The 18,504-nt window shown below is 40.3% G+C and overlaps 1 protein-coding gene across 10 annotated transcripts in view; it reads left to right on the top strand.

Moving 5' to 3' along the window:
• ULK4 (unc-51 like kinase 4) overlaps window positions 1-18,504 on the top strand; it is a 710,695-nt gene that overhangs the window by 273,013 nt on the left and 419,178 nt on the right. For 9 of the 10 annotated variants that reach the window (XR_007514399.1, XM_049862196.1, XM_049862197.1 and 6 more), the window contains 2 exons: window positions 1,625-1,676; window positions 1,774-1,918. The exons of the other annotated variant lie outside the window; for it this stretch is intronic. Coding sequence is in view for 8 of the 9 variants with exons in the window: in XM_049862196.1 (XP_049718153.1) it covers window positions 1,625-1,676; window positions 1,774-1,918 (197 nt within the window). In the remaining variant the exon portion in view is untranslated. The remainder of the gene's footprint in view (window positions 1-1,624; window positions 1,677-1,773; window positions 1,919-18,504) is intronic. 10 annotated transcript variants of the gene reach the window in all.

Below are 18,504 nucleotides of genomic sequence, written 5' to 3'. Positions count from 1 at the left end.
TGTTGCATTGGAATAACAGATTAATTTGAAGAAAATTGACTGCTGTGAGTCTTCCCATGAATGACTGTAGAGCCTAGAAGTAATTAATATTTTTTTCTATAAAGAGTGTGATACATGTATCTTATAATTTTTGCTGTAGTAAGTGGCATCTTTTTTCAATTATTTGATTGGTTGTTTTAGGTATATAGGAATAATACTTTTGTGTAGTTATCTTTTATCTGACATTCTTGCTTTTTTGGCTGTGCCCAGTTGTGGTTTTATCAAACTTCCTGAATTGGACAGTTGGATTATTTATTTTCAATCTCCCCCCTCTCCTAATACAAGCTTTTAAAGGTATAATATAGGTGTTGATCATGTTGATAGGTGTTAATAGTGGGATGTATTTTTTCCATTGCATAGTGTTTGATTTTGCCAAAACTGGAAGTTCAGAGTTTTTCTCAGAATACCTTGGTGTAGAGCATGACATCTATGCTTTGGCTGTTGTGTCATATCTTAATGGAAGAAGGGTGATGGAGAATCATTCCCGGTTCGTAGGATCCTTGTACAAATATCTAGATGTAATACAGTAAAACCTTTGTAAGGCAGAAGCCTCTCAGGGAAGGAAGGCTCAAATATTTTCCACAAAAACAAGAGATAGAAAAGTGGTAAGGCTGCACCCTGTCGAAGGCAGAAAACTTAAAAACCCAGAAAAAGAAGGCAGTTCAAGCTTGTTCCAAGTTATGGCTGTCACGGGCTTCACTGTATTAGGTGTAAACTTATTATGTAAAATGGAGATAAAACAAGTTAGTACTGATGGGCTGCCACCCAGGAGTGTAGATGCTTACCTGGGCAGGACATCTTTTGTTGGGTTGGACAGCAAGGTGGCGTTTGACTGTGATAGCTTCTCCTGTTCTTTTATCAGTGTAGAGTGAGTAATCATGAGGTTGAGGAATAAATTCAGTGTGAACAACAGGAATTTTGTTTATTTCCTCCAAAAGAGATAAATAAGGTAGTACATTTCAAAATTAGACTTCAGCATGGATTTGCCTTTTTTTTTAAATCAGTATTTTGGGGAAAAATTTTGTTATTTTGGGGTAAGCTTCAGACCAATTTGATTGTGCTCTGTTTTAACTGATGAAACCATGGGTCTGTTTTGTGTAATGCATTTACATTTTTTGAGTCTGTTTCTAAAAATAACCGAGATTAACTTGTCATAGCTCTTTGATGTACTTGATAAAACGTGAGGATTATGTGCCTCTTTTTTTCCTCCAACACTTTGTTGTTTAGCTTATAACTTAAGTATGATCATCAGCTTATACATATTAATTTGATGGTTTAATGCCAACCTATGCCAACCAGATTTTGCATTTTACATTAAAGTTCGTTTCATAAACTCTAAAAGTTTGAGAATTACTCTTTTGGCAATCATAATGTCATTTTAACTTCAGGACTTTTTCAGAGTTTAATGAGCTTGGTGGTTTATTAAATGTTGTTATGGAGTGTTTAAATCCAGGATAAAGTTAATTGATTTTTTCCCCCATTTCTTTCATTAATGATTCTGTCAGTGGAAAAAGCATAGATAGTGATTAATATCAGTTTTGATGTTGCAAACATTAGAGCCAAATTTTGTACATCCTTTTTTTAGGTTGTTGATTATGTCCTGCCACCCTTGGTCTCCTTGGTTCAAAGCCAAAATGGTAAGTGTGACCAATCAACAAGAATTCTATCAGTTACACAGTCTGTTTTCTTTCCATCCTCCACGTAGTCACATTCTTGGCATTTCTTTCTTTCAAGTGGAGTGGAGGCTCTTCAGCTTGCGGTTGCTCTCCGAAACCACATCTCTCCTCCTGAACCAGGAGGCTGGGGATGGCAAGAAGGAGGCGAGCCTTGATTCTGACAGCAATCTTCTGGCTCTCATTAGAGATGTCTTACTTCCCCAGTAAGTACTATGCTGCTCTACTGATGTGGGAAGCATCAATGTCCAGGATGCTTCTGTTAAACTAGGTCCAATGATGGGGTTGCGGGCCTTGATGTCCTTATATTTAAGCCTAAATGCCTGTGGACTCACTGTACAAAGAGGTCTAGAAACAGAGGCAATAACTGTTACACTGGTTCTAGAAGAATCGCAGCCCATCATCAAAAACATCTATTCAGATCAGTATCTAAATGCTGTATCTCTGAGTGAGGCGTATTGAGGTCATGTAGATTTAAAAGTATTCATGGCTCAGTGGCTGAGGTTTGTGGTTCAAGGTCAACATTACAAGACAGCTGGAATATGAAATTGGGACTTATCCTGGCTCTACTCACAAATAGTAGGGATGGAAGGAAATCCTTCCTCCCCCAAATTCTTGGCATGCAAGTTGTTTAGTTATGAACAGGAATTTGTGTGTGTGTGTGTGTGTGTGTGTGTAGGGTAGGAACGAGGAGAACAGATAATGAATATTTGTGAACGGAAAGGTGTTATTGTTACCATGGCAAGCATTCATCAGACTGATTGCAGAAGGCACAATGCAGGCGTGTGAGACTCTAAGCCTGTCACTTAAAGTTTAAGGGACACTGTGAATTTTATCAAATAAAAGTAATTTAAGTAAAAAAAAAAGGTGTGTGCCATATAGTATATTAAAGAAGATTTTTTATACAATTCAACAAATGCTGGCTTGGGTGTCACACATTAGAAAGCATGTGTTATCATGGTTCTCTCCGGAGCCTGAGCTGCACCTTGAGTCAGCTCAGCAGGCTTTCAAGCATGGCGTCCTCACCAAGTGTACCTCGCTATTTGTTCAACTCCTCAAAATCTTGGTTCTCATAAAAAAAAAAAAAAAAAGGTCATTTATCACACCATAGAAACCAAATCTAATCACATTCTAACATTGGCCAATGTTGACAGGTTTGAACTTCCTTGCAAAAAAGTAGGTTTACCATTTAAAAAATTTAACTGTTGAAGATAAACCACTCAACCACTTCTGGTTGGTTTAAACCAAGACAAACAAGATCATACCCCTTGTCGTCGACTCGATTCCGACTCATCCCTATAGGACAGAATAGAACTGCCCCATAGGGTTTCTAAGGCTATAATCTTTACAGAAGCAGACAGCCACAACCTTCTCCTGCAGAGCAGCTGGTGGGATCAAATTGCTGACCTTTTGTTTAGCAGCCAAGTGCTTAATTAACCACCCCCACCAGGACTCCTACCCTAGTTGGTTTAACCCAAAAAACCAAACCCATTGCTGTCTAATCAATTCTGACTCATAGCAGTCCTATAGGACAGAGTAGAAGTGCCCCATAGAGTTTGCAAGGGGCGCCTGGTGGATTTGAACTGCTGACCTTTTGGTTAGCACCCGTAGCACTTAACCACTACACCACCAGGGTAACCAGGGAGGTGGAGCCAAGATGGCGGAATAGATGCTTCTGGTGAGCCCTCTTTACAACAAAGACCCGAAAAAACAAGTGAAATGAGTATGTTTATGACAAGCTAGGAGCCCTGAACATCAAAGGCAGGCTTAGACAATGAACAGAGGGGCAGGAGGAGGAAGAGACAGTTCAGAAGCGGAGAGGAGTTACCGGACTGGAATCGCGGGGAGCCCTCAGTCACCATTCCCAGAGCGGTGGCGGCGGGCTGCAACTAGCGTTCGGCCGCAGTTTCCTCAGGGGGAAGCAGCCAGCCACACAGCCTACTCACGCCTCCAGAACCAGAGAAGAATGGCGCTCTTGGCAAAAGCTAAGTACTTGCCTATATTTTACCCCCACCCCCAAGCCAACTTCAGTGGCTGTTCATTTCCCTGGGCCTGAGATAGGCACTGTTGGGTGTCTAGAGCCATCCTCCCAGCCTTGAAGAATGAATAAATTTGCAATTGAGGGAAAAGATAATTTGCCAGCTCCACTAACTGGGGGAGCTCAGGAGAGAAGCAGCTCCTGTCCAGGCATAAATGGTCTGTGGACTTTGCGTACCTTTCCCCTCTGCATGGACCTGTGTGGGCCTATTTCAGGAGAATAGGCCCTTGTTGGCAGACTCCAACCATTTCAGCTGTGCGGCAGAGAGGTGGGTGTTTGATGTTTGACGTTGCTTTGTCTATTAAACAGGGTCCTTACCTACCCAGATCAAGGGCCTAAGGACTTGTAGCTCCATTCAGGTCACCTAGCCACCTGCGATGGGTCCAAAGGTAACTGGTACCTCTTGGTCCTTACAACCAAAAACATTGGGAGCCCACGGTCCATCTGCAGAACCCACCCACCTGTGCGGTCTAGGGAACAGGGACACGCTTTCCTCTGAGACACGTGGGGGATGATTCTCAGCCCCTTGCCTTGTTCAGATTGTGACCCCCTGCTGCAGCCAGATACACTGGTACCTACACCAATTACCCCTGCCCCTCTAAGACTGTAGGACAGAGCCTGTACCACACACTTGATGATCAGCTACTTGGACACCTGAGCTGAATTCATACAAGAGAAGTGAATGGACTCCTACACTGACATACCTGATAACAGCTCTAGCCATCTGGGGACGGGATGTCAGAATTCCAAAGGCAAAAATAATCAAGCTAGCTCACTCAAGCAACCCATTTGGGCATATCAAAACAAAACAAAGCAAGAAGCTATGACATAGTAAGCAAACATAAAATATACGATAAGTTATAAATGGCTCGGAAACAACAGTCAATATCAAGTCACATAAAGAAACAGACCATGATTGCCTCAACAAGCTCTCAGAATGAAGAATCCAGGGATCTTCTAGATGAAAGTGCCTTCCTGGAATTACCAGAGGCAGAATATAGAAGATTAATATACTACACCGCTAGGGTTTAGGAAGGTACATTTTATGAGTGTGTCAGCCAGTGTGCTGGCTCTCCGACCAACTGAAGAGACCTGTTTTGACTGATTGGAAGCTTAGCTTGATCCCCAGTGGCTTGATTTATCAAAAAAAAAAATGAAAGACATTGGTTTTTAAGGGTCAGTCTCTTGTTTGCTTTTTTGTTTTCTTCTTGCTCTTCAGAAGTTGGTTTCAGGGAGACCCTGATAAAGGATATATACAATAAGAATACTTTTGACACCCAAAATAAGAAAGTGATTATTTATGTGAAAAAAAAAAAAGTAAAACCTTGTGGCCCTTTCTCAGTAATATACTAGCAGTAAATATATTTTCTTGTATGTGTATATGTGGGTGTATTTGGATATGTGGTTTATACTTGCCTGTGTAAGTGAAAGATCAGAGTCTTCTCTCATGGGATTAATTAATGCCTTCAGTGCCACTTTATGATACTAAAACTGCTTGTAAATAATCTCATGCATTTTGACAAGAAAGTGCCTAAAATAGTTCTTTGCGCAAAAAGTGATTAAAAAAAAAAGATATCCTTTGCCTCTCTACTATCTGAAAACTTGTATAGAAGCATTTTTCCAAGTCCTGAGACATGACCCCTTATAAGAGGTACAGGATTTATTCTACCAGTACTTCACAGTTTAGTACTAACTTGTCAGCAGTTCTGCAGATCTGAGATAAAATTTCTTCATGTTTGATGCCTGCCCAATTCTGGAACAGTTTGTAAAATGAAAAGTGTTTGCTTTGTATTCAGTGTTGCTGTCTTTTTTTGTTGTAGTTTTTTCTTTTAAGCTGGAATAAATGGAATACATTTCCTTTAATGTGTGCCTTTACCCTTTCCAGAGATGAGGAATTAAAGAAGAAAATACAGATGTCAGCCACACAGCAATTCAAGAACATACACAATGTAGATGAGTTCAGGTTTTTATTAAACAGAACAGAAGTGCACTTAGGATAATGGCGTGGAGTTTATTGGGATATGATATGTGGATATTTTCACTGACGGATTCCTGTGGGAAGTGCCAGTTGTTGTTGCATCTCAGGCTGTAAGCCTCAGTTTCCTCATCTATAGGATGGGGATAACAGTATGTACCTCAGAAGACAGCTATAAAGATTAAATAAGGTGCTTCTTGTAAAACAGTACAGTGTCTGGGGCATAGAAATATTCACTACTACTACGATTATTAGGTATGTTACTTTAATCTCTCCTATTAATCTTCAAAATAAAGATTATAATAGTACATACTTCATTGACATGACCATTAAATAATGCTTATTGTGGCTACCTGGCATATATACCCAAAAAAACCCAGTGCTGTCAAAGAGTTTCCAAGGAGCGCCTGGCGGATACCTGGCATATATAGTAAGAACTTAATAAATGTTATCTAAGCATTTATAGAAATGTAAGCAGTGTGTTCATTCAGTTTCTTTTACTCTGTGAAACTAGAAACCTTGACCAGGAGTTTGGCCTTGATGATTGTTCTTGGTAATTATAAGAAGTTTAGAAATGTTGATAATGGAAAATTTGTTTTTCATGAAGATGTAAATATAATGGCTTATGAATTGTAAATTTTCTAGAGTTTATAGGAGCTAAATGGCATCCATTTCAGTTTAGCAAATAAGCATGTTGATGTGATATTTTTAATTTTGTTTGTGTTTTAATACTTTGACCTAATGTCATACTTTAGACAAAGCTAAGGTGACAGTCTTTTCAGGCATGCATATTAGGCTCCCAGTTTTCACATGAAGGTGTCGTATTAGTCAAAACTATTTTATTTGGAAACAGTAGCTCCCAGTGCAAGTTAACTTTCAACATTTATTTGTTCATATAACTGAGAAGTCAAAAACTTGTGCTGGCATCCAATATAGCTGGGTTCAGGGGTCTAAATTATGTCAGCAGTACTCCATAAGTGTGTCTTTTTCCTCATGTCTCTAGTCTACCTGCAGATAAGTGGCTTTGTTCTCAGACAAGCTCTTTCCATTGGCTGTTTAAATGGCTTCTGGGAGATGATCTCAGAGAAAGAGTGGATGTCTTTTCTAGTAGCACTGGCAAAATTTTCAGGGAGGAAAATAGTGTGCTCTTATTAAGTACCATAGAGGGCAGTGGTGGTTCACTGGTAGAATTCTTGCCCTCCATGCAGAAGACCACCACTCATCTGTCAACTTGTTTTACTGTGGTGGCTTGCGTGTTGCTGTGATGCTGGAAGCTATGCCTCTGGTATTTCAACCCATGGTGGACAGGTTCCAGTTGAGCTTTTAGATTAAGACAGACTAGGAAGAAGGACCTGGTGTTCTACTTCTGAAAATATGGGCCGATGAAAATTGGAAGTTATCAAAAATGAAATGGGCAGGCGGGGCCAAGATGGCGGACTAGGTAGACACTACCTCGGATCCCTCTTGCAACAAAGACTCAGAAAAACAAGTGAATCGATCACGTACATAACAATCTACGAACCCTGAACAACAAACACAGATTTAGAGACGGAAAACGAACAAATACGGGGAAGCAGCGATTGTTTTCGGAGCCTGGAGCCAGCGTCCCAGTCAGGTAACCTTTGGCGCCCGATCTAGGGCAGAGCCCAGGGGGGCGGACGGCGCAAACAAGGGGCCCAGCCCTACCCCCCTGAACTCACCCCGGGAGGGGGCCCATCCAGTTTGTGTGGGTGGCGTGGCGGCGCAGCTGGTGGGAGAAGTCCCCGGGAGGCAGTGACTGGTCTTGGAGCTGGGAGAGCAGCGTCCCAGCCGGGGAGTCGTGCCGCCGGGCATTTGACTGGGTGCTGTCACGGCACAAGCATGGAGAGCTGCTCCACTCCCCTGAACTAACCCCGGGAGAGGGCCCAGCCGGTTCGCGGGGGCGGCGCGGTGACGTGGCTGATGGGAGGAGAAGTCCCCGGGAGGCAGCTACTGATTTTGGAGCCAGGAGTAAAGCGTCCCAGCAGGGGAACCTTGACACTAGGATTTGGACTGGCAGCGGAGGATCTGACCGTGACTTCAGCGGGCCAGACCCCCGGGGGCAATCTCCACACTGCCAGCACACATAGGCGACACGCCCCGCGTGAATCTCAGATATAATAGTCATTCCAAGCAAGACAAGCAACTCTGGCTATATTCTGAGGTGCTACTCTCCTGTCTCTCTGATCCCTCCCGCACCCTCCCCAGGCGGCTTCATTAACATTGGAATTGCCTGAGCCAGAGGGAGAAGGGCTCCGGCTCTGTGGCGGCGTTGCTTCCCCCCCCCTTTTTTTTTCTTTTGATCTTTTCCTAACCCACTCTTTCGGCCTGAGAGAAGGAACAACAACAACAAAAAAAACCCAGGGACCAAAAATCCACCCCTAATTGGACTAAAAACACAGAACCAGCTACAGCCAAGCATATGTGATCCAAATCTCAGACTTTCATCCTTACAGGGAACAAGGTGGCGGTTATAATCCAAAGGCAATTCTGATAGGGATCTGACTGCATTTTTTTTTAGCGGATTTTCTGGAAAAACTAGTTTCCCAGTGACGGCTCGGAGACAGCAGTCCATATCAAACCACATAAAGAAGCAGACCATGACAGCTTCTACAACCCCCCAAACAAAAGAATCAAAATCTTTCCCAAATGAAGATACAATCCTGGAATTATCAGATACAGAATATAAAAAACTAATTTACAGAATGCTTCAAGACATCAGAAACGAAATAAGGCAAACTGCAGAAAAAGCCAAGGAACACACTGATAAAACTGTTGAAGAACTCAAAAAGATTATTCAAGAACGTAGTGGAAAAATTAATAAGTTGCAAGAATCCATAGAGAGACAGCATGTAGAAATCCAAAAGATTAACAATAAAATTACAGAATTAGACAACGCACTAGGAAGTCAGAGGAGCAGACTCGAGCAATTAGAATGCACACTGGGACATCTGGAGGACCAGGGAATCAACAGCAACATACCTGAAAAAAAAAATCAGATAAAAGAATTAAAAAAAAAATGAAGAAACCCTAAGAATCATGTGGGACTCTATCAAGAAGGATAACTTGCATGTGATTGGAGTCCCAGAACAGGGAGGGAGGACAGAAAACACAGAGAAAATAGTTGAAGAACTCCTGACAGAAAACTTCCCTGACATCATGAAAGACGAAAGGATATCTATCCAAGATGCTCATCAAACCCCATTTAAGATTGATCCAAAAAGAAAAACACCAAGACATATTATCATCAAACTTGCCAAAACCAAAGATAAACAGAAAATTTTAAAAGCAGCCAGGGAGAAAAGAAAGGTTTCCTTCAAGAGAGAATCAATAAGAATAAGTTCAGACTACTCAGCAGAAACCATGCAGGCAAGAAGGGAATGGGACGATGTATACAGAGCACTGAAGGAGAAAAACTGCCAGCCAAGGATCATATATCCAGCAAAACTCTCTCTGAAATGTGAAGGCGAAATTAAGATATTTACAGATAAACACAAGTTTAGAGAATTTGCAAAAACCAAACCAAAGCTACAAGAAATACTAAAGGATATTGTTTGGTCAGAAAACCAATAATATCAGATACCAGCACAACACAAGGTCACAAAACAGAACGTCCTGATATCAACTCAAATAGGGAAATCACAAAAACAAATTAAGATTAATTAAAAAAAAATACTCATAACAGAGAATCATGCCAGTCAATATGTAAAAGATCACAATAATCAAAAAGAGGGACTAAATACAGGAGGCAAAGAACTGCCATATGGAGAGTGATACAAGGCAATATAGAACATAAGAAGTTAGGTTTTTACTTAGAAAAATAGGGGTAAATAATAAGGTAACCACAAAGAGGTATAACAACTCCATAACTCAAGATAAAAGCCAAGAAAAACGTAACGACTCAACAAACATAAAGTCAAACAGTACGAAAATGAGGATCTCACAATTTACTAAGAAAAACGTCTCAGCACAAAAAAGTATGTGGAAAAGTGAAATTGTCAACAACACACATAAAAAGGCATCAAAATGACAACACTAAACACTTATTTATCTATAATTACGCTGAATGTAAATGGACTAAATGCACCAATAAAGAGACAGAGAGTCTCGGACTGGATAAAGAAACACGATCCGTCTATATGCTGCCTACAAGAGACACACCTTAGACTTAGAGACACAAACAAACTAAAACTCAAAGGATGGAAAAAAATATATCAAGCAAACAATAAGCAAAAAAGAAGAGGAGTAGCAATATTAATTTCTGACAAAATAGACTTTAGACTTAAATCCACCACAAAGGATAAAGAAGGATGCTACGTAATGATAAAAGGGACAATTGATCAGGAAGACATAACCATATTAAATATTTATGCACCCAATGACAGGGCTGCTAGATACATAAATCAAATTTTAACAGAATTGAAAAGTGAGATAGACACCTCCACAATTATAGTAGGAGACTTCAACACACCACTTTCGGAGAAGGACAGGACTTCCAGTAAGAAGCTCAATAGAGACACGGAAGACCTAATTGCTACAGTCAACCAAATTTACCTCAAAGACTTATACAGAACACTCCACCCAACAGCAGCAAAGTATTTTTTTTTTTCCTTGTGCACATGGAACATTCTTTAGAATAAACCACATATTAGGTCATAAAACAAACCTTTGCAGAATCCAAAACATCGAAATATTACAAAGCATGTTCTCAGACCACAAGGCCATAAAAGTGGAAATCAATAACAGAAAAATTAGGGAAAAGAAATCAAATAGTTGGAAACTGAACAATACCCTCCTGAAAAAGACTGGGTTATAGAAGACATTAAGGAGGGAATAAGGAAATTCATAGAATGCAACGAGAATGAAAATACTTCCTATCAAAACCTCTAGGACACAGCGAAAGCAGTGCTCAGAGGCCAATTTATATCGATAAATGCACACATACAAAAAGAAGAAAGAGCCAAAATCAGAGAACTGTCCCTACAACTTGAACAAATAGAAAGTGAGCCACAAAAGAATCCATCAGGCACCAGAAGAAAACAAATCATAAAAATTAGAGCTGAACTAAATGAATTAGAGAACAGAAAAACAATCGAAAGAATTAACAAAGCCAAAAGCTGGTTCTTTGAAAAAATTAACAAAATCGATAAACCATTGGCTAGACTGACTAAAGAAATACTGGAAAGGAAACAAATAACCCGAATAAGAAACGAGAAGGACCACATCACAACAGAACCAAATGAAATTAAAAGAATCATATCAGATTATTATGAAAAATTGTACTCTAACAAATTTGCAAACCTAGAAGAAATGGATGAATTCCTGGAAAAATACTACCTACCTAAACTAACACATTCAGAAGTAGAACAACTAAGTAGACCCGTAACAAAAAAAGAGATTGAAACGGTAATCAAAAAACTCCCAACAAAAAAAAAGCCCTGGCCCGGACGGCTTCACTGCAGAGTTCTACCAAACTTTCAGAGAAGAGTTAACACCACTACTACTGAAGGTATTTCAAAGCATAGAAAATGACGGAATACTACCCAACTCATTCTATGAAGCCACCATCTCCCTGATACCAAAACCAGGCAAAGACATTACAAAAAAAGAAAATTATAGACCTATATCCCTCATGAACATAGATGCAAAAATCCTCAACAAAATTCTAGCCAATAGAATTCAACAACACATCAAAAAAATAATTCACCACGATCAAGTGGGATTTATACCAGGTATGCAAGGCTGGTTTAAAATCAGAAAAACCATTAATGTAATCCATCACATAAATAAAACAAAAGACAAAAACCACGTGATCTTATCAATTGATGCAGAAAAGGCATTTGACAAAGTCCAACACCCATTTATGATAAAAACTCTCACCAAAATAGGAGTTGAAGGAAAATTCCTCAACATAATAAAGGGCATCTATGCCAATATCACTCTAAATGGAGAAAACCTGAAAGCATTTCCCTTGAGAACGGGAACCAGGCAAGGATGCCCTTTATCACCGCTCTTATTCAACATCGTGTTGGAAGTCCTAGCCAGGGCAATTAGGCTAGACAAAGAAATAAAAGGCATCCGGATTGGCAAGGAGGAAGTAAAATTATCTCTATTTGCAGATGACATGATCTTATACACAGAAAACCCTAAGCAATCCTCCAGAAAACTACCGAAACTAATAGAAGAGTTTGGCAGAGTCTCAGGTTATAAAATAAACATACAAAAATCACTTGGATTCCTCTACATCAACAAAAAGAACACCGAAGAGGAAATAACCAAATCAATACCATTCACAGTAACCCCCAAGAAGATAAAATACTTAGGAATAAATCTTACCAAGGATGTAAAAGACCTATACAAAGAAAACTACAAAGCTCTACTACAAGAAATTCAAAAGGACATACTCAAGTGGAAAAGCATACCTTGCTCATGGATAGAAGACTTAACATAGTAAAAATGTGTATTCTACCAAAAGCCATCTGTACATATAATGCACTTCCGATCCAAATTCCAATGTCATTTTTTAAGGTGATAGAGAAACAAATCACCAAATTCATATGGAAGGGAAAGAAGCCTCGGATAAGCAAAGCATTACTGAAAACGAAGAAGAAAGTGGGAGGCCTCACTCTACCTGATTTAAGAACCTATTATACAGCCACAGTAGTCAAAACAGCCTGGTACTGGTACAACAACAGGCACATAGACCAATGGAACAGAATGGAGAACCCAGATATAAATCCATCCACGTATGAGCAGCTGATATTTGACAAAGGACCAGTGCCAGTTAATTGGGGAAAAGATAGTCTTTTTAACAAATGGTGCTGGCATAACTGGATATCCATTTGCAAAAAAATGAAACAGGACCCATACCTCACACCATGCACAAAAACGAACTCCAAGTGGATCAAAGACCTAAACATAAAGACTAAAACGATAAAGATCATGGAAGAAAAAATAGGGACAACCCTAGGAGCCCTAATACAAGGTATAAACAGAATACAAAACATTACAAAAAATGACGAAGAGAAACCCGATAACTGGGAGGTCCAAAAATCAAACACCTATGCTCATCTAAAGACTTCACCAAAAGAGTAAAAAGACCACCTACAGCCTGGGAAAGAATTTTCGGCTATGACATCTCCGACCAGTGCTTGATCTCTAAAATCTACATGATTCTGTCAAAACTCAACCACAAAAAGACAAACAACCCAATCAAGAAGTGGGCGAAGGATATGAACACACATTTCACTAAAGAAGATATTCAGGCGGCCAACAGATACATGAGAAAATGCTCTCGATCATTAGCCATTAGAGAAATGCAAATTAAAACTACGATGAGATTCCATCTCACACCAGCAAGGCTGGCATTAATCCAAAAAACACAAAATAATAAATGTTGGAGAGGCTGCGGAGAGATTGGAACTCTTATACACTGCTGGTGGGAATGTAAAATGGTACAACCACTTTGGAAATCTATGTGGCATTATCTTAAACAGTTAGAAATAGAACTACCATACAACCCAGAAATCCCACTCCTCGGAATATACCCTAGAGAAACAAGAGCCTTCACACAAACAGATATATGCACACCCATGTTTATTGCAGCTCTGTTTACAATAGCAAAAAGCTGGAAGCAACCAAGGTGTCCATCAACGGATGAATGGGTAAATAAATTGTGGTATATTCACACAATGGAATACTACGCATCGATAAAGAACAGTGACGAATCTGTGAAACATTTCATAACATGGAGGAACCTGGAAGGCATTATGCTGAGCGAAATGAGTCAGAGGCAAAAGGACAAATATTGTATACGACCAGTATTATAAGATCTTGAGAAATAGTATAAACTGAGAAGAACAGATACTTTTGTGGTTATGAGGTGGGGAGGGAGGGAGGGAGGGAGAGGGTTTTTTATTGATTAATTAGTAGATAAGAACTGCTTTAGGTGAAGGGAAGGACAACACTCAATGCATGCAAGGTCAGCTCAATTGGACTGGACCAAAAGCAAAGAAGTTTCCGGGATAAAATGAATGCTTCAAAGGTTAGCGGAGCAAGGGCGGGGATTTGGGGACCATGGTTTAAGGGGACTTCTAAGTCAATTGGCAAAATAATTCTATTATGAAAACATTCTGCATCCCACTTTGAAATGTGGCATCTGGGGTCTTAAACGCTAACAAGCGGCCATGTAAGATGCATCAATTGGTCTCAACCCACCTGGAGCAAAGGAGAATGAAGAACACTATGGTCACACGATAACTAAGAGCCCAAGAGACAGAAAGGGCCACATGAACCAAAGACCTACATCATCCTGAGACCAGAAGAACTAGTTGGTGCCCGACCACAATCGATGACTGCCCTGACAGGGAGCACAACAGAGAACGCCTGAGGGAGCAGGAGATCAGTGGGATGCAGACCCCAAATTCTCATAAAAAGACCATACTTAATGGTCTGACTGAGACTGGAGGAATCCCGGCGGCCATGGTCCCCAGACCTTCTGTTGGCACAGGACAGGAACCATCCCCGAAGACAACTCATCAGACATGAAAGGGACTGGACAGTGGGTGGGAGAGAGATGCTGATGAAGAGTGAGCTAATTATATCAGGTGGACACTTGAGATTGTGTTGGCATCTCCTGTCTGGAGGGGGGATGAGAGGATAGAGAGAGTGGGAAGCTGGCAAAATTGTCACAAAAGGAGAGACTGGAAGGGCTGACTCATTAGGGGGAGAGCAAGTGGGAGTACGGAGTAAAATGTATGCAAACTTATATGTGACAGACTGACTTGATTTGTAAACGTTCACTTGAAGCTCAATAAAAGTTAATAAGAAAAAAATGAAATGGAACACGTACGGATTAATATCCTAGGGATTAGCTGAAACGGATTGGTATTGGCCATTTAGAATCAGACAGTCGTGTGGTCTGCTATGCCAGGAATGATAAATTGGAGAGGAATGGCGTCACGTTCATCATGAAAAAGAACACTTCAAGATCTAAAGTACAACACTGTCAGTGATAGGATAATATCTATATGCCTACAAGGAAGACCAGTTAATACGACTACCATTCAGATATATGTACCAACTGCTAATGTCAGAGATGAAGAAATTGAAGATTTTCACCAACTTTTGTAGTCTGAAATTGATCAAACATGTAATCAAGGATGCATTGATAATTACTGGTGATTGGAACACAAAAGTTGGAAATGAATAAGGATCAGTAGTTGGAAAATATGGCCTTGGTGATAGAAACGACGCTGGAGATCGCATAATAGAATTTTGCAAGACCAGTGACTTATTTGTTGGAAATAACCTTTTTCAACAATGCAAATGGAGATCATACATGTAGACCTTATTAGATAGAATACACAGGAATCAAATCATCTACATCTGTGGAAAGAGAGATGGAGAAGCTCAATATCGTCAGTCAGAACGATGCCAGCGGTTGACTGTGGAACAGACCATCAATTGCCCTATGCAAGTTCACGTTGAAGCTGAGGAAAATTAAAGCAAGTCCACGAGTGCCAAAATATGACCTCGAGTGTATCCCACCTGAATTTAGAGACCATCTCAAGAATAGATTTGATGTATTAAACACTAATGATCAAAGACCAGCTGAGTTGTGGAATGACATCAAGGACATCATACATGAAGAAAACAAAAGGCCACTAAAAAGACAGGAAAGAAAGAAAAGACCAAAATGGATGTCAGAAGAGACTCTGAAACTTGCTCTTGAATGTTGAGTAGCTAAAGCTAATGGAGGAAATGAAGTAAAAGAGCTGAATAGAAAATTTCAAAGGGCAGCTGGAGAAGACAAGATAAAATATTGTAACGAAATGTGCAAAGACCTGGAGTTAGAAAACCAAAAGAGAAGAACATACTCGGTGTTTCGCATACTGAAGGAACCGAAGGAGAAATTCAAACCTCTAGTTGCAATAGTGAAGGATTTTATGGACAAAATATTGAACGATGCAGGAAGCATCAAAAGAAGATGGAAGAAATACACAGAGTCGCTGTACCAAGAAGAATTGGTTGATGTTCAGCCATTTCAGGAGGTAGCATATGATCAAGAACTGATGATATTGAAGGAAGAAGTCCAAGCTGCACTGAAGGCATTGGCAAAAAAGGAATTGATGGCATACCAATTGAGATGTCTCAACAAATGGATGCCGTGCTGGAAGCACTCACTTGCCTATGCCAAGAAATTGCGAAGACATCTACCTGGCCAAGAGATCTATATTTGTGCCCATTTCTAAGTAAGGTGATCCAATGGAATGCAGAAATTATCAAACAATATCACATGTAAGTAAAATTTTGCTGAAGATAATTCAGAAGTGGTTGCAACAATTCATGGACAGAGAACTGCCAGAAATTCAAGCCAGATTCAGAAGAAGACTTGGAACCAGGGATATCATGCCTGTTCTCAGATGGATCCTGGCTGAAAGCAGAGAATACCAGAAAAATGTTTACCTGTATGTTATTGACTATGCAAAGGCGTTCAACTGTGTGGATCATACAAATTAAGGATGACGTTGGGAAAAATGGGAATTCCAGAACACTTAATTTTTCTAGTAAGGAACCTGTACATAGACCAAGATGCAGTTGTTGGAACAGAACAAGGGGATACTGAGTGGTTTTAAATCAGGAAAGGTGCATGACAGAGTTGTATCCTTTCACCATACTTTTTCAATCTGTATGTTGAGCAGATAATCCAACAAGCTGGCTTATGTGACAAGAACGAGGCATTGGAGGAAGACCGATTAACTACCTGCAGTATGCAGATGACACAGCCTTGCTTGCTGAAAGTGAAGAGGACTTGAAGCACTTACTGAAGAAGATCAAAGACTGCAGCCATCAGTATGGGTTTCACGCCAACATAAAGGAAACAAATCTTCGTTACTGGACCCATAAGCACCATTATGATAAATGGGAAAAATATTGATGTCAAGAATTTCATTTTACTTGGATCCACTGTCAGTGTCAATGGAAGCAGTAGTCAAGAAATCAACTGCTGTATTAGGCAAATCTGCTGCAAAAGACCTCTAAGCTGTTAAGAAGCAAAGGTGTCACTTTGAGTACCAAGGTGCACCTGACCCAAGCCGTGGTATTTTCGATCGCGTCATATGCATGTGAAAACTGGACAAGGAATAAGGAAGACTGGAGAACGATTGATGCATTTGAGTTATGGTGTTGGCAAAGAATACTGAATATACAGTAGACTGCCAGGAGAACAAACAAACCTGTCATGAAAAAAGTACAGCCAGAATGCTTCTTAGAAGCGAGGATGGTGAGACTTTTTCTCACATAATTAGGACGTTATCAGGGAGGGACCAGTCCCTGGAGAGAGAACATCATGCTTGGTAAGGCAGATGATCAGCAAAAAAGAGGAAGACCCTCGACAAGATGTATTCGCACAGTGGCTGCAACAGTGGGCTGAAGCGTAGCAACGACTGCAAGGATGGTGCAGGACTGGGCAGTAGTATATTTTTCTGTTGTGCATAGGGTCGCTATGAGTCAGAACTAGCTCGATGGCACCTAACAACAACAACAACATGCAGGAGACCCAGGTTAGGTTCCTGGCCAATGTGTCTCAAGCTTAGCCACCATTCATCTATTAGTAGAGAGGCTTGTATCTTGCTTTGATGCTGAACAGGTTTCACCAGAGTTTCCAGACTAAGACAAAGAAGGAAACCCTGGCAATCTGCTTTTGAAAATCTGCCAGTGCCAACTCTGTGGATCACAGTGATCTGATCCTGTTGTGTGTGGGGTTGCCATGAGTCAGGGACCAACTCAATTCCTGGTGCTTACCAAAACCTACTGTGTAATACGAACAATCTGTTGTAAGAATAAATGTCTATTATAAATATCGTAACTGAATTACTTATTTTATAAATTAATGAGTTAACTGTTATCTCCTCTCAGTGTGTGTGCTTTACTTTCTATAGAGATGACCTTTAGTTATAAGTGTTTGTTTGCCTGTTACATACAGGGGATTATAATAGCATTTGTAGAGAGCTGGGTCTTGAGTTAGACTTTGAAACCTGGGCATGATTGGGTAGGCGGAAAGGGAGTGGGCATCCCAGGCTAGAGTGGGGTGTGCAGAGTGGAGGAAGAGGCAGAGTACGCGGGCAGTAAATAGGTCAGCCTGTTTCCAGTAGAAAGTCTGCATTTAAGGGTTAAATGAGATAAGTTGGGAGAGGATGCTTTCTCTCTGCTCATTTAATCATGCGGTGCTAATTGAATATATCTCATTTCACTGGCGTTCATTTTATAGGAATACAGTGACCAAGATAGGCACAGCCTCTGGCTTGATGGAACTTTCTGCCAATTATTTATTAAGCCTTAGTTATTCTTCTGCTTTTGAATTTTGCGATTCAGCCATTTGACTTTGTAAAGCTCCTGTTTCCGGATGTTCTGTGCCCTTCGGACCACCTTTTCCATGGTCTGCCTGTTAACGTCTCCCAGAACTCTGGCACTCCTTTGATCGCAATTGTAGACATAATGCTTAATTAAAGGCACTTCCATTAAGATCAGAAACAAGGGAAGCATGCTAAGCATCAAAACTTTTATATAATTTTGAATTATAAAAATTAACTAATATAAGAAAATTAAACTGTAGATGTGTAGTTTTCTATTGCAGCTTAACAACTCAGCACAAACTTGGTGGCTTAAAATAGCACTCATTTATTAGCTCTTAGTTCTGTGGGTCAGAAGTCTGGTATGGCAGTCTGAAGCTGTGCCCTTGGGTCACAGAACGTTGGGAA

This window comes from Elephas maximus, chromosome 20, assembly GCF_024166365.1.
Source record: "Elephas maximus indicus isolate mEleMax1 chromosome 20, mEleMax1 primary haplotype, whole genome shotgun sequence".
Classification (NCBI taxonomy): domain Eukaryota; kingdom Metazoa; phylum Chordata; class Mammalia; order Proboscidea; family Elephantidae; genus Elephas; species Elephas maximus.
This window is presented reverse-complemented; position numbering and strand designations above follow the sequence as displayed.